The sequence below is a fragment of the Anguilla rostrata genome, chromosome 6 (assembly GCF_018555375.3).
Source record: "Anguilla rostrata isolate EN2019 chromosome 6, ASM1855537v3, whole genome shotgun sequence".
Classification (NCBI taxonomy): domain Eukaryota; kingdom Metazoa; phylum Chordata; class Actinopteri; order Anguilliformes; family Anguillidae; genus Anguilla; species Anguilla rostrata.
In genome coordinates this window covers 41,465,669-41,480,099 of record NC_057938.1, presented here as the reverse complement: position 1 = coordinate 41,480,099, position 14,431 = coordinate 41,465,669, and the positions used below count along the sequence as shown (strand labels likewise).

At 43.0% G+C, this 14,431-nt stretch overlaps 1 protein-coding gene across 1 annotated transcript; it reads right to left on the bottom strand.

Annotated features, from left to right (window-relative positions):
- Window positions 1–5,446: 5,446 nt before the first annotated feature.
- Window positions 5,447–12,762, bottom strand: LOC135257223 (protein LBH-like). The gene is made up of 3 exons (XM_064339731.1): window positions 12,516–12,762; window positions 10,179–10,278; window positions 5,447–7,675 (listed from the first exon to the last, which is right to left on the bottom strand). The coding sequence occupies exons 1-3, from the start codon at window positions 12,542–12,544 to the stop codon at window positions 7,475–7,477; spliced, it is 330 nt and encodes a 109-aa protein (XP_064195801.1). The 5' UTR covers window positions 12,545–12,762; the 3' UTR covers window positions 5,447–7,474.
- Between the last annotated feature and the right edge of the window lie 1,669 nt (window positions 12,763–14,431).

Here is a 14,431-nt window from a genome sequence, read left to right as displayed (position 1 = left end):
TAAAATGTAATGAATGTTTACTCTGTAAACCACAGTTTTTGACCTATACTATTGCCATGCTTAAATGTGTTAATGAGGTTCCTTGTGGTGCTATCTGAGGTCATTTGTGTCAGAGTCAATTAATATGAAAAATTCAGTAAATCCCAAACACCTGATTTTTCTCACCTGCTTCTGACAGATGATAATGTATGGCTAACACATTAGCTTCTCACTAAATATCCATAACACTAAAGCTGTGATACTGCTTCAATGTCAAAATAGTTCTGCATCATATGGGTGTGAATGGGGAATGTGTATGTACTGTAAGTGTCCAATCGTATTCGTGTGAGTCATCATAATGCATTAATTTTAGCGTAAGAGAATGCGCTGTTGCCGGCAAGTTATCACAGTGCATTAGTGTGAATCTGTCAGAATGCATTACTGAATAAGTGTGCCTTTGTGTGAGTGAATCTGAGTGCATTGGTGTGAGTGAGTCAAAGTGGATCAGCAAGCGCGTGAATCAGAATACATTACCATGAGAAAGTGTGTATAAAGTGTTGACTGGTACATTATTATGAGTATATTCAACGACAAGTGAAGGCTGGATAGTAGTTTTTGTGCTCTGTTATTGTGTGCGTGGTGTACGTACACGTAACATCCTTTTGGATTTTGGACACAGTGTCTTTGGCTTATGTTTAAAGGCATCTATAAATAGTGCTTTAACAAGGCTTGATTGGAAAGAATCTCTCTGAGTTTATTGTTTTTGAACATTCTTGCCCCGGTAACCTTCACTTCTTGAGTGGAAAGAGAGACAGAGGCAGCCAGATAAGATAAGAGAGGTTGATTTTGGGGGAGGGAGAAAGAGAGCAAGAGAGGGATGGAATTAAAAGGAGGAGGTGAAAATAAGTAAGGTTAGGGTTGAAAAAAAGGACAAGAGAAGGATGTGAAGCCGTCTCTTCCTATCCCTTCACCATTATTCTCTTCTTTTGCCAGATGTTTTTGTCATTCCTTTCCTCGGTTTTGTTCCCCATCACTCAACCTCTGTCATCTACAGGGTCAGATACTGAACGCATTTATTAAAGTAGTTTATTTTTGAAATACTTGTTTAAGTATTTGATGCATTCTTGGCTGTCTCTCCTCCTAGTGTTCTCTTTCCTGTTTTCTCTTCTTCCTCCATCTCCCATCACCCTTTCTCTCTGTCCTCTGCTGCACACTCTATGCTCTCTTCCTTCCATATTCACCCCTCTCTCACCTGCTGTCCCATTATCCCCAACTCTCGCCCTTGTCCCTACACTCTATCCCTCCTTCTCCTTCTCTTTCTTGTAACTTCCACCCCCTCTACCCTCCTCTCTTTCTTTTTCCTAGGCAGGTAGGATTACAGGGTATATCAGCTGTCTGTTTATATTAATGACAGATACTGTAGTTAGATAGGCACACACAGGAGCACATACGATTTACATTACGTACAGATACCAAGAAAGTTGAGAGAAAACATTTTGAATAAATATTTAACTTGTTCAGATTCGACATGAAACATCAGATAAATAATAATTCCCTCTGAGTTACCTGTTCCAAGTTAGGCTTTGGCTGGGCCTTGCTAGTATGCCAACAATTAGCCAACAATGTCCTCTAAGCAGATTGTAGGACACAGCTTAATTTTGCCGGTGGAAAGATGAGCTAATGGGCTTCTGTGGCTACTGCTGCATAAGAAACCTCTAGATCAGGGGTGCACAACTCCAGTCCTGGAGGACCTGTTTGTGTGAGGGTTTTTGCTTCAACGAGTTACCTTAGCTTTAGTTTTCTGACAGCTCTATAAACTATGCTGGTTCTCTCATGTACTCGAGCACAGTAAAATCTCTCAGATACACTTGCAGCTGTAGCTGGTGCTTAAGCAAATGTAAGATCAAGATATGATTAAGCTAATTAAATGATTAAGAGCAGAAGCTGGCACAAAATCTTGAAATGGATCAGACCATGGCACCCTAGATACCTATCAGGTACCTACAGTTTTTACGAATAAGAGATGGGTCTCTCCTTTCCAGAATCCAAATAAAATTAGATAATAAACAAATTGCAGGGAAATTTGCTTATTGTTTTTCGAAAGGTATATGTCACATGTATGTTTGAAGGGGCAGAGGAGTATGTGTTTCTGGTTAGCAGGGAGTGTGAAAGATGGCGTTGCATAGCCCAACACATCCCTAAGAATGACACTACCCACACTATCGTCACAGCATAGTTGTGGTGATTGGGTGAGGTGTTGAAAGGGTGGTGGTGTGAGTGGGTGATGGATCAGACAAGGACTGTCTTAAAAGCTTTAAATTTACGTATTAAAGTTGCCTTATGTTGTTGGAAGCAGGGCTAAGCATTACGATATTATTCTAAAAAAGATTCACGAGAAAAACAAACTCTTATTTGCCCCAACGATGCTTCCTTTGGTGTTTGTGGAGAGGTGTTGAGAAATAGAGAACTGACGCATTCCTATGGTCGCAGAGGGCAAGTTTGCCAAGATCAAATTATGCTGTCTGTTTCTCAAAGGTGATAATCTTGAGACTAGATATTTGACAGTGGAAATGGAAATTATTTACAGGGGTACCTTGTGCCTAAAATTTTTGGAAACCACTGCAATAGAGAGTAGTGGCAATGTTCAGCTTCACACTATGTCCTCTTCTCTGTTGCTGCCTCTCACGCTTATGCTTCCTTCCCAATCCCTGTCTTTATTCAGCTTCACACCCCTCTCTTTCCTTGTCTCTTTATCATCTTTCCATCTTTGTCTCTCCCAGCCTATGTTTCAATGAGTATAGCAACAAATAGGATTCAAGGCCTCCATCCAACAGTCATGATGTTAACCTCAGAGTTTAGCGTATCCAGGGTGTGGTTTTAATTTGAGACATAAAGAACAGTGGACACATAAACTTATAAACACACAGGCACACAGACAGAAATACACACACACACACACACATACATGCATGGACCTGCACACACACACACGCACACACACACACACACACACACACGTGCACATCTACATATTTCAGAGGAGCATATACACCCGTCTTGATACTGCAAAGTTCCAGAACACTGCACTTTGTTCAACTTAAACAGTCTGTTATTTAAAGTTACGTAACGTGTAATGTTCTGGCCATTCTCACACTGAGAGTTCTGACAAATCTTGAAAATAATTTGAAATAGTGAGAAGGAGTGATGGAGATGACAGCAAAGAGGAAGAACTTTTAAAGAGGAGTTTTCCTGTGGGAGGTGTTTTAAGAGATGGAAATTGAGGTCAGGGAACTTATAGGGTCAGTGTCAGTGTAAACGGAGATGGCCTTTGTTGTATGTCTGTGGGTACGCTTCTCATGAGCTAGCGTGAATTTTTAAAATGGGGACCCAGGTGGAAAAAGGAGGAATTATGGGTAGAGAAGGGTGGGGAGAGGTGGGCATAGGTGGGGGGGGGGGGGGGGTTGGGGAGGAGGGGGTGTAGTGTCAGATTGTCTCCATTGGAAAGAATGGCAGAAATGATCAGTGAGTGATATTGGTGTCTCTACTTTCTAGTCTGTAACAACAGTTCACTTCACAGGACAAACACTGGCAACATCACAGTATCAATTAAATGCCATCCCTCCTCCATTCATCATTCTAATTCAGTGCTGTTATTGGTCTAGCCTCTAAGCTTTTGGAGACCGTATATCCAATAGGCTAAAGAAATGTTACTCAGAGTTAAAGTGTAGCAGTGTGGAAAGCAAGCATGGTCCTAGGACTTCTGACCAGACACTGGCACGTTTGGTAGGCAGGTGGTAGTACTATTCACCAAAGTACTTAAATTAAACATAAACAGCAACATTTATCAGCAGAAAAATTCCAGTGAATTTAGCCTTAGATGCCGCAAACTTTCTTTTATAGCCAAGACAGCAGCATTTGCAGATTTATTTTTGAAAGGTAGGGTGATTTAAGTAACACAAGTAGAAACTACTATTGTTTAAATTATTGATTTCCTGTTGCGTCTGAAGTGTGAGGTAAGATCCGTTTCAACTGACTCCATTTGCCTTGTGTGCATTTAAACCAGTTATTTATAGCCAGGATTTTTATTGTCACTAACATAATCCTTTAATGGGCACAGTGTTTGTTTCCATTAGGCAAATCACACAAGTGTGGGAATTGGCATTTACAGTTGCATTAAATTTAGACTAATAATAATATGAAATATATGTGGCTATGTAAATGGAGTATGTGTACAAATTTCAACTGTGAAAGCCTGAGCAAATGAACGTGGCCTGTGGTCAAACTGACCTTAAAATGAGGTCAGATTTTATACCACTGCTCTGAGGTATTCTAAAATGAGACTGAATTTGCTGCACATCCAATATTAGATTTGGCACAGCAAGCAGTGTGCTCATCTTGGTGTGCCCCGCCTCACCAGAGCAGTGTCCACAGAGCACTACAGCTCCCACTTACAAGGTTAGGAAACCTGGACTTCACCCTTCCTGTCCTATATTACAAATTATGTTTCTGCAGGCAGGAAGTGCCAGTTGTTTCCAGGAAGTAGGAAGGAGGAACCAGGACGGAGAGAAAGTGTCATTATTCTCCCTGCATGAGCTGCCTAAAGGACCTTGGAATCAATGTGGTTAATCGGTTACATTTTTCCTTTTTAGTGGCAGTCCCCATTATGAATGACAGCAGTCACGTTAGCAACCATAGGACATTTTTATCATAATTATTATTATGATGATGATTATTAATGGGAAATATCTGTGAAATGCTGTGATAGTCATATTACTGAATATACCACATAATATGTAATGCATCAGTTACCAGACAGTACAAAATGTACGTCTGAGAGAGTGTGGCGGTTATCTTTTCTGTCTGCGCCAATGGGTCTGGCTGCCGTGGCAACAGAGGACATGACTGGAAGTCAGCAGGCTTTTTATCCTAGCCACTCAACAGGAATCTTGCTGTGACAGACAAAGGCAACGATGGACAGAGTTGAGCATCAATGTAACTTGGGCCTTATCCCTTCACAGTGGGGTGATGCAGATGGAAAGGGAAATAGAGGTTGGAACTACCTACTGAGCACTGATGGTGAAGCATGAAGGACAAAATGACACTGGCTCCACATATAAATCAAGCCAGACTACTAAAGCTGAATACAACGTGAAGGAGAACCTGAAGGTAACTGGGTAATAAGGGACGTTAAAGAATTAAGCTTCAGAGCCCAACAATGAAATATTAGCTCACAGATAGTTCTGATCAATGCTTTACTATTCTAAGACGCAAACACATGAAAATCCTTCTGAATAAGAATGGGATGGTGCGTGTAGTGGCCAGTGTGTCTCTGTGTGAACGGGGGTGAGGAGTCACAGTTACACTGTTTTAGGCCATGGCTGATAGACAAAGTGCGAGTGTGTCCGTGTACACACACCTACAAGCAATTATGCTTAAATGTACAGCTTAGAGGGACCGGAAGTTACAGTTGGAAAGAACTTTCAAACGTTTATTTACAACCTCCATCTCACAACAGAGAAAGTGCTCGGACACTTTGACAGAAACAGAAAGAGTGACAGAAAAATGACAGCCAATCTCCCTGAGCTTCACAGATGGCCGTAATAGTAAAATAGAGGCAGAACAAACCAAAAGAGGAAACGGACACACTCTTGATTTTACTCAGAAAAAAACAGACTTACACCGAGGACAAAAATACACACACATCTGTACAAGGAAAGACTTGTGCAAGCAGGTGGAAGTGCAATGGAAAACCCCAAAACTTTAGTTCCCTTTAATATATCAAGTGGTTCCTACTGTCTGAAAAAAAAAAAAAAAAACACCTTAAAGGGTAATACTAGGGCAGTAAAGGTCATGTTATCTTCTCAGAAAAGTGAACTTTCACCATGCATAAACTACCTTCCCAGATGACAGGGCCCAGAGCTTTGAAGATTGAATACAAGGTCACATTGAGGTTTATATGCCGTTTATGAAAGCACTTAACAGATTGTGGGAAGGCTTTAATGCTAATCAAAAGCCACACATCAGAATTGTATTCACACAATATGGGATGTTTAAGAAATTAATCTTATTGCATTTTCTTTCTTTTAAGATGAAATCTTTAGATGGGTTTTAAGAGAAAGATTTTTAAAGCTGAACTCTGTGTTTTTGCATGGATCTGTCCATCTGGATTACAGGGAACTGAAGGGAGAGGCCTTGCATCGTGATACTAAGATGGTACATGTTCAAAATTAAATATCAATATTTAATGTTCAATGTTTAAAATAAAAAGGTACTGAACACAGGTTTTTTTCCTCAGTACTTGTCACTGTAACCTTGCAATAACTTGAGAAAATTGTCACAATGGCACTGAAATGGAATGAAAGCACTGTTAGAAATGGCAGGCTACTTACAGAGGTGACAAACTCAACAATTTTAACACCACACCGCTAGACTTTCATACAGTATAGACATTAACTATTTAAATTAGGGTACCAAAGATTGTTCTCTGAGGAAATTATCAGCCCATTACAGAGTCACTGATCTTACAGAAAATGAAATTCATATTTCTGAGAAATCAAATCACAAAGTATTGGATTATTTAACCAAAAGTAAAATTTCCTGGAACGGTTTCACAATCTTTAGTGTAAGAAAAAATTGACGCAACTGGAAAGGATTTCCCAAGATGGACTCTGAACTCTAGTTGAGAAAAATGCCTGGTAAATTAAAACTCTTTACTTTGCTTGTGTATTAATTAAAACAACCTTTGGTGCACTAGGTTCAGATAGACGCAGCAACACTACTCTTAACACAAATTTTTCCACGTCACTATGAGGTCATGGAGAAAACAGTAATGCTCAGCGTGACCATACTGGGAGCCTCTCTGATTATGCTGGGACTGCTTCCTGTGAGCCACATTAAAGCTGTCCGCCAGCAGGGACGTTGGTTGAAACATGATGGGGAATGAAAACGGTGGCAAGCTGGAGGTAAGTATCTCCCTCCCTCATCCCATGGTCCCTCCGCTCTGCACAACCTCCTCTTGTGTCATTCATCACCAAACTTGAACTCCTCCAGCTCCTGATGCAGTGCAGCACCACCCCCTCTTCAACCACCCCCGTCCCCTGTCCAAAATATTCACATAAACCCACCCACAGCCGCAAACACATACACAATGACCATCTGTCTTAGACAAGGTTCCACTCCCACCAGAATACTCATATTACAATAATCATAAAGATACTGTACACAGATATGGAAAAAAGAAGGTGGAAGTCTCCATGGAAGACACCATGGTGATGGCTTTGAGGAAGAATCTCTTCCTCTAGAGTCATGTGACTGGTGCAGAGAGGGGGCATGGTGCTCTTTGTCTTTTTGAGGCCACATGGAGTCTGTGTGTGTGTGTGTGTGTGTGTGTATGTATGTATGCATGTATGTATGTGCACACGTATGTATGCGTGTGTATGCGTGCGTACACGTGTGTGTGTGTGTCTGCGTGTTTGTGTGAGTGTGTGTTGTGCCTCTAGTGTTTGGAGTTTGGAGCTGGCTGTCCAGCCTCGCACTCGCCCACTTCCTCCTCCTCTTCCTCGCCAACCAGGAAGTCCTCAGGAGGCCAGCGCAGCTCACCGCTTTCCACCTCCCCCTCTGTGGGCTCCACCACGATGGAGGGCAGTCTATCCTTCAGCTTACAGCATCGCTCAAAGTCTGAGGGGTCCGGGAAGATCTGTCAGACAAACAGACAGATAGACAGACATGTTCAGGGATGTACTCCATGTGTGCAGAAACACCTTTCCTGAAAATTAATCATTTCTAATGAAAAAAACAGAGTGTTTAAAACAATGTTGGTAGATAGCATTCATCCATTTAGCAGCGACTTTCAGCTGGAATAATTTATCATGCTAATGTGCAGGGCAACAGATGATTCACAGGGAGAAGCTCACAGGTTTGGAAAAAACAGATGATCTTGCATTCTTGGATGGCACTACCATCTAAACAGTTGAATGCACTGGCCTGCCGGTGAACTGGGATGCATTTAGAATCCAGGATCACTAAAAGTACCCGAATGCATGCAGAACAGTGCAGGAGCCAGATAACGATCCCATGAAGTCCCCATTATAATGCCCTGCATCTCAGGCCAGTCTACCTCTCCCCATCTCACGAGAAGAGGAAAATTACACAGCTTTTCTTAGACTCCCTCCTCATTGTAGTCTGAGAACAGTACATTTTGCTGTTGTCAGACTATTTTTAGCGCGTCTCGGTGCACGACGGAGAAGGAGAAAGGAAAGAGAGAGATGCAAGACTGCAGTCTGGGCTGATGGCCCATGCTAAGCTGGCATACCCCTGGATGCCCAGAGCAGAAAGAAGGAGAGAGAGAGAGAGAGAGAGAGAGAGAGAGACATCTTGTGTGGTCTGAGTCGATGTTAGATGCCTCACAACAGTCTGTGTGAAGGTTGGCACACGCTCGCACGACCGGCCCTTCCCCCGGAGCACACGCTACCGCACGCACTGGGGAGGAGGACGCAGACCCTGGCTGCATGGCCTTGCCCCAGGACACCAGCAGCAGACATGAGTCACGCAGCCCAGTTCCCGGACCAATAGCAGCAGTGTCACATGAACGGAGCTGCACAACCAATGCGCCTCCAATCCACCACCTCTGTCTACCTGAAGACCTTGCTGACGAAATGTACAAAACACAATCAATTATCCACTTAAAAAGCTGGACTTTTTAATAGGACACTTAAGGCGTGCACTTAAAGTAAAAATAGCACAGCAGTGCCAGTCCCAGAACAATTCTAATCCATAGATACTCTAATGCAGAAAACATAATGTTATGACATTCAATTGCATCTTCCACACAGGAGTTGAAATCCTAAACCGTAATTAACTGCTTATAAAACTGTTCTAGTCCTCTACCAATGCTAGAACAGTGCAGCCAGATTGACTGCTTTCTCTAAACAGTCACAATGCTTCAGAGGGAGCTTGCGCTTCATACAGGCTAAAGGTTCCTACCCATTGTCATTCACCCTCCCAGCCTCCTCAGGGAGGAAGAGCCAATAAAAATGGCCTGGCAGCGTGAGACGAAGTGGAAGTGGCCGGCACTTACAGCCACTCACACAGCTGTGGTGAGGCAGACCGGAGACCTTGAGCAAGAGCTGAGTGACAGAAAGGTGCCCTGGTGCCAAGTACCCCCCCGTGGTTGAGTGAGGCAGGACACAGCTGGGGTGTGAGAAGAATGGAGGTGGTGCCAGCTCAACGGACTGCAGTGGAGCTCACTAGACATCTACTTCCACTCACACACACACACACACCATACATATGCTCTCAAAAGACAGCATGCAGCAGTAGCTGGTTCCAGAAACTTCTTCAGACAGTGTCACAAATTCCAGGAGAGAGCCCCTCCTCTTCCCAATAGCAGAAAATTCCACTAGACGATCTCCCGGCCATTAAAATGGGCCATGCCAGAAAACTAGCACAGGACACTAAAAATATTTGTGTGTCTTGAAATAACATCGCCAAGATGAAATGACACTCGGAAAACAGACCTTTGGAACTTGGCCTAAGGCCCTCTTAGAGAAGCAGGGGGCCGGAGTAGCCGAGCTCCCCAGGGACAACAGCTGGAGTAGCAGGATGAGACAGACAGGGCCCCCTCCCTTCTCTGGCTTTTCTCTGAGAACATTGTACAGCTCAGACTCCCACACCACAAAAACCAGTGGACTGCTTGACCAGACACCACGATGGAGCCCTGGGACGATGGCAGGTGAAAGAAAATAAGTAATAAAAACACCATATATAGTCTGAGACTGAAATAACTGCAGAGAGGCTTTCATGAGAAGAGTTGATGCGTTGGCATCAGAATGTGTTTGTCTGCCATGGCTTTGATACAGTAATGGAAAGTCCACAGTGAATGGGGAATAAAGTATAGTTTATAAATCTGGCTAGGAGAGATTCCTTTCTTAAAGGTTTGTCTGAGTTGCATATAAGCAAATGTCACAATGTCTGTAATACTGCAATGTAAAGCAATACTGTATTATAAAGAAATTAATATACTATAATAAATGAACTAAAATGTGGTGTATCGGGAGGGAAGTGAAACCTGACTGAGGTGAGATCACGCACCCACAGTTGTGGATTTGGCTTTTCCCATGGACAATGCCTTACACACTCACATACGCACGTATGCATGCGCACACACGCACACATGCGCACACAGTGCAGTGGGACTGCACCTGGTAGGAGGGCCGGTCTTCACTGGGACTGTGATGCAGGTCCTCCATAGGGGTGCTGGTCATCACCTGGTTCATCTCTTGACCAGTCACAAACATAGAGCTGGAAGAATAATGAGGAGAAAGGAGGGAGTGTCTGGCATTTACAACACAGTATGACAACACTGGCACAACCTGGGGGACAGAAAGTGATGAAAACTAAGGAAAATAATATTGGTACACATTCATGTAAATGTATTACATATTGTATTTCTTTTTTCCCCTCCCTATTGCATTCTAATGTTCTTAGTTTTCTTCAAATATGACATCCTCTGCTTACCCTATAACACCCCTATACAGCCTGCAGTACTTAAAAGGCCTACAATAGACTGGGGAGCAATAAGAGTCAGAGAACAGGGGCAACTTGTGAGCCTGACAAGCTCAAAATTCACTCTGTCCTCCATTAACTTCCCAGCTTACCCAGACTCCCCAACATAAGTCAATACACAGCACAGCCCAGTGGCAGGCATACCCCAAGTATGTGAAGGGAAAACACTACGACTCTGGTTTACCCGCGCAGAACACAGGCAGAAGCAAAGATGCAGCCTATGTTCATGATCCTCTCAGTGCCACTAAGAATTTACAGGAAAAATATAAAAGCAGACAGCGGGATGTGGAAAGATTCCCAATAAATCTCCTCTTGATTTACACAGGACTATTTTTAACCCCAGTGGAAGGGGGAAAATGCAGAGAGAGAGGGGGGGGGGGCTGGAGGGAGGGAGGGAGAGAGAGAGGGGGGGAGGATAGAAAGGAGAAAAGCATAAAAGAGAAAGAAAGGGGTAAAGAGCAGTTTGCCAGCAAGACCTGTAAAACAGTGTGCAAGCACACAACATTGTGTTCTGGTTTCACATAAACATCCTGCTCTATTAAGAATAACGATTCCACCAAAATAAGCTAAGGGGGTCACTGTGCCAGAGGACTGTACCACATGTTCAGCTGGCACAGCTAGACTGCAGGGGCAAGCCAGAAGTCATTGGTGCAAGATGAGGCACTTGGCAGACTCAAATCCTCACTCCTTCTATGATTGACAACCACAGTTTAATTGGGGGCCCTGTCCTCTCATAGACCAACAATATACCACCACAGGGAATGCCAGAGATCACCTTCAAAGGCACACAAAATACATAAGCTATTCGGGTGAGCTTAGATATGCCATACTTCTTTTCCTGTGTCTTGGTGAAAGCATATTGATATGCAAATTAGTAAACCATGTTCTCGACAAAATATTCCAGTTGAAGGACTGAAATTAAGCTGTCTTTAAGTGTCCTTATTTGTGACTACACCAGATTAAAATCATGCGATAAATTCTAAACAAGTCAATTTGGGTTTATGGACATGCATGTTTCGGACAAAAACCTGACGACGCTCTATGATTGCATAAAATGAGTGCACATAATATTTTGGCTTGATTCTCCAGAAAGCTGCAACATTGGTTGGTTTAATGCAACTATTAAGTCACAATCTGGTTGCTGTTGTGCGCCCCGCTACAGACACAAGCTGAATATTATCTCTCCACTTCCACTCCTGCTGAGAAAATGATAGAAACCCCCAATCCCACTTTTCAAACCACACGAAATGACAAATAAGTCTCATCGTTTAGATTATGCATTGCCTACGCCTCGTTGTCATTAAATAGGCTATGACAAACCATAGTGGAAGAAAAAGTATTTTTTGTTGTGACGAGCGATGACCAAGATTCCCTCCATTCATAAAGCGAAAACACTCGGAAATGGAAACGTGTGTTATAGGTTTTAATCAAAATAGCACAATTACATTCTGAGCTAATAGCTCAAAATTTGAAGGAACTCCTCTCCCAATAGCCTACCTATGCCCATCGACGAGACGCCAACAAACGCGTTTTACCCCCATGATAAAATGTGGTCCTTCACGTGTACGGGTAGGACTTTATTGTAACAGTTTCCCCAAAACAATAATGGTATCTTTAATAATATGTAAGCTTTTAAGGGGCTGGCATATTAACCATCTGAAAACATGCTGCTTAATTAGCTACTGTTTACAAGAATAGAAAAGAATTAACCCATCATTATCGAAAATGCGACGTCCATCTCTCAGTTCATTGGGATATAATTGTCTGCATATTGTGAAGTACAAATATAACGTATTACTAATGTCGGAGACAGTCAGTAAAATCAGCATACTGACAATCATTAAACAAATTATTTGTAATAGACATAATGGTGTCTTATACATTAGACATGTGTTTATTGCACAAATTGATTCAAAATGGGTCGACATAAAACGCACAGATCAGCAAGCGGCAAAACGTCAACGCAGACTTACCAGTGAAATTGAGGACAATATACAGACATTAGATCACACCTGAGGTCGGACAAAAGCACCCCGGAAATTACAGTTTCTTGAAAAATTCCGTCTCCACATGCAATCGGCCACCGCGATTAGTTGGTTGGCTAATCTTGAACAGACGTGAACAAGGCTATACACACACAATTGGAAATGATGCTCTACAACTGATGCTCTACAACGGTCACCTCCCGAATCCTACTTACAAATTCAAAAGACTCAATGGCCAACCTGGAATTTATAGTAAGGGGCGTGCCCTACTGATACAGCCCTCCCTTTCGCGAGCAAGGCTGAAAATTTTTCAATGGTAACAAACGCACAACATGTCTGCGCAGGCGCACGGGTAGCCAATCACAGCTTGCAACACCCCGATTCATTCAGAAAAAAGGGAGCCAGCATTTCATTGTTCATTCATTCACGTTTAGCCGCAACATGCGGAGAACGTTGTTGAACTGCATGTCTGCGACAGATCTCGTCTGCTTGCACTGCACTAAAAGAGAATAGTAATTAAATGGATTTAAAATTGTGCATTATAAAATCACAACATCCACATCAACAGCGATTGCAATAACAGCAGTAAACATCAACATGAATCAAATGTATTATCAGAGCCAAACATATCGACATCCAGCAGGGTGGTGCAGCTGGAAAATATGAATCAAATGTATTATCAGAGCCAAACATCCAGACATCCAGCAGGGTGGTGCAGCTGAAAAATATGAAGCGCCCCCCCCCCCCCCCAAAAAAAAAGGTAACCGAAGGATTATGCTGAAACCATTAATTCACACAGCTTCTCTTATCACTGTTATGCGGATGATACAGAAATATTCTTCACTTTCCGTTCCTCTGCCATACAGATCAATGAGAGAATATCTGCCTGCCTGGCCAACATCTCAACATGGATGACCAGGCATCACCTGAAGCTCAACCTCAACAAGACAGAAGCTGCTGTTCATCCCTTACAAGACCTTCCTACTACGGAGCCCTCATTTAGTGTTTGTGGCACCACAGTGACTGCTTCTCGCACTGATAAGAGCCTGGGCGTGGTCCTGGATGACCAGCTGGACCTCCAGGAGCACATAAAGCAATAACACGGTCCTGCAGATTCCTCCTGTACAACATTAGGGGGATCTGACCAAACCTGGCCACATACTCCACCCAGCTACTTGTCCAGGCTATGGTGATCTCCCATCTTGACAACTGCAACTCCCTCCTTGCAAGCCTGCCAGCCTGTGCCATACAGCCACTGCAGATGATTCAGAATGCTGCTGCCCGACTTGTCTTCAACCTTCCTACATTCTCACTCCACTCCACTGGCTACCGGTCGCTGCCAGATCGGGTTCAAAGTCTTGATCCTTGCCTACGCTGCAGCCAACAGGACAGTCCCCACCTACCTACAGGACACGATTCAATCCTACACGCCAGCTCAACCACTCCGCTCTGCTGCAGACTGAGCTATTTAGCGCCATCTGTCTACTGTGCAGAGGCACAGTGGTTTTTCTCCCTCGTCCAAACACACGCATGTACATGGGTGTACACACACAGGGATATGTGAGCACAAAAGCGGTTTTGGGGTAAAGTATTTGCCGAAGTTTATAACATGGTATGATACTCATTTGCCACGCAGTGTCACAAAATCATGTCATATTTAATTTTGTCATTAAAAAGTACAGAAAATGCAATGTTTTTGTTCAGTCAGTGTTTTCATGCATTCAAACAGATGTATCATTGTTCAAATACTTGGATATGTCCCATATTGCTCATACAACATTTGCCAGCTCATCTTGGAGAATCCGTGTTTGTAACATTGATAGCATTGAGTTTAATTTAGAATCTTTTCAATCTATTGTAGTAGCTTTTATTTTTTGTGAATGAACTTACACCTCACATATAAT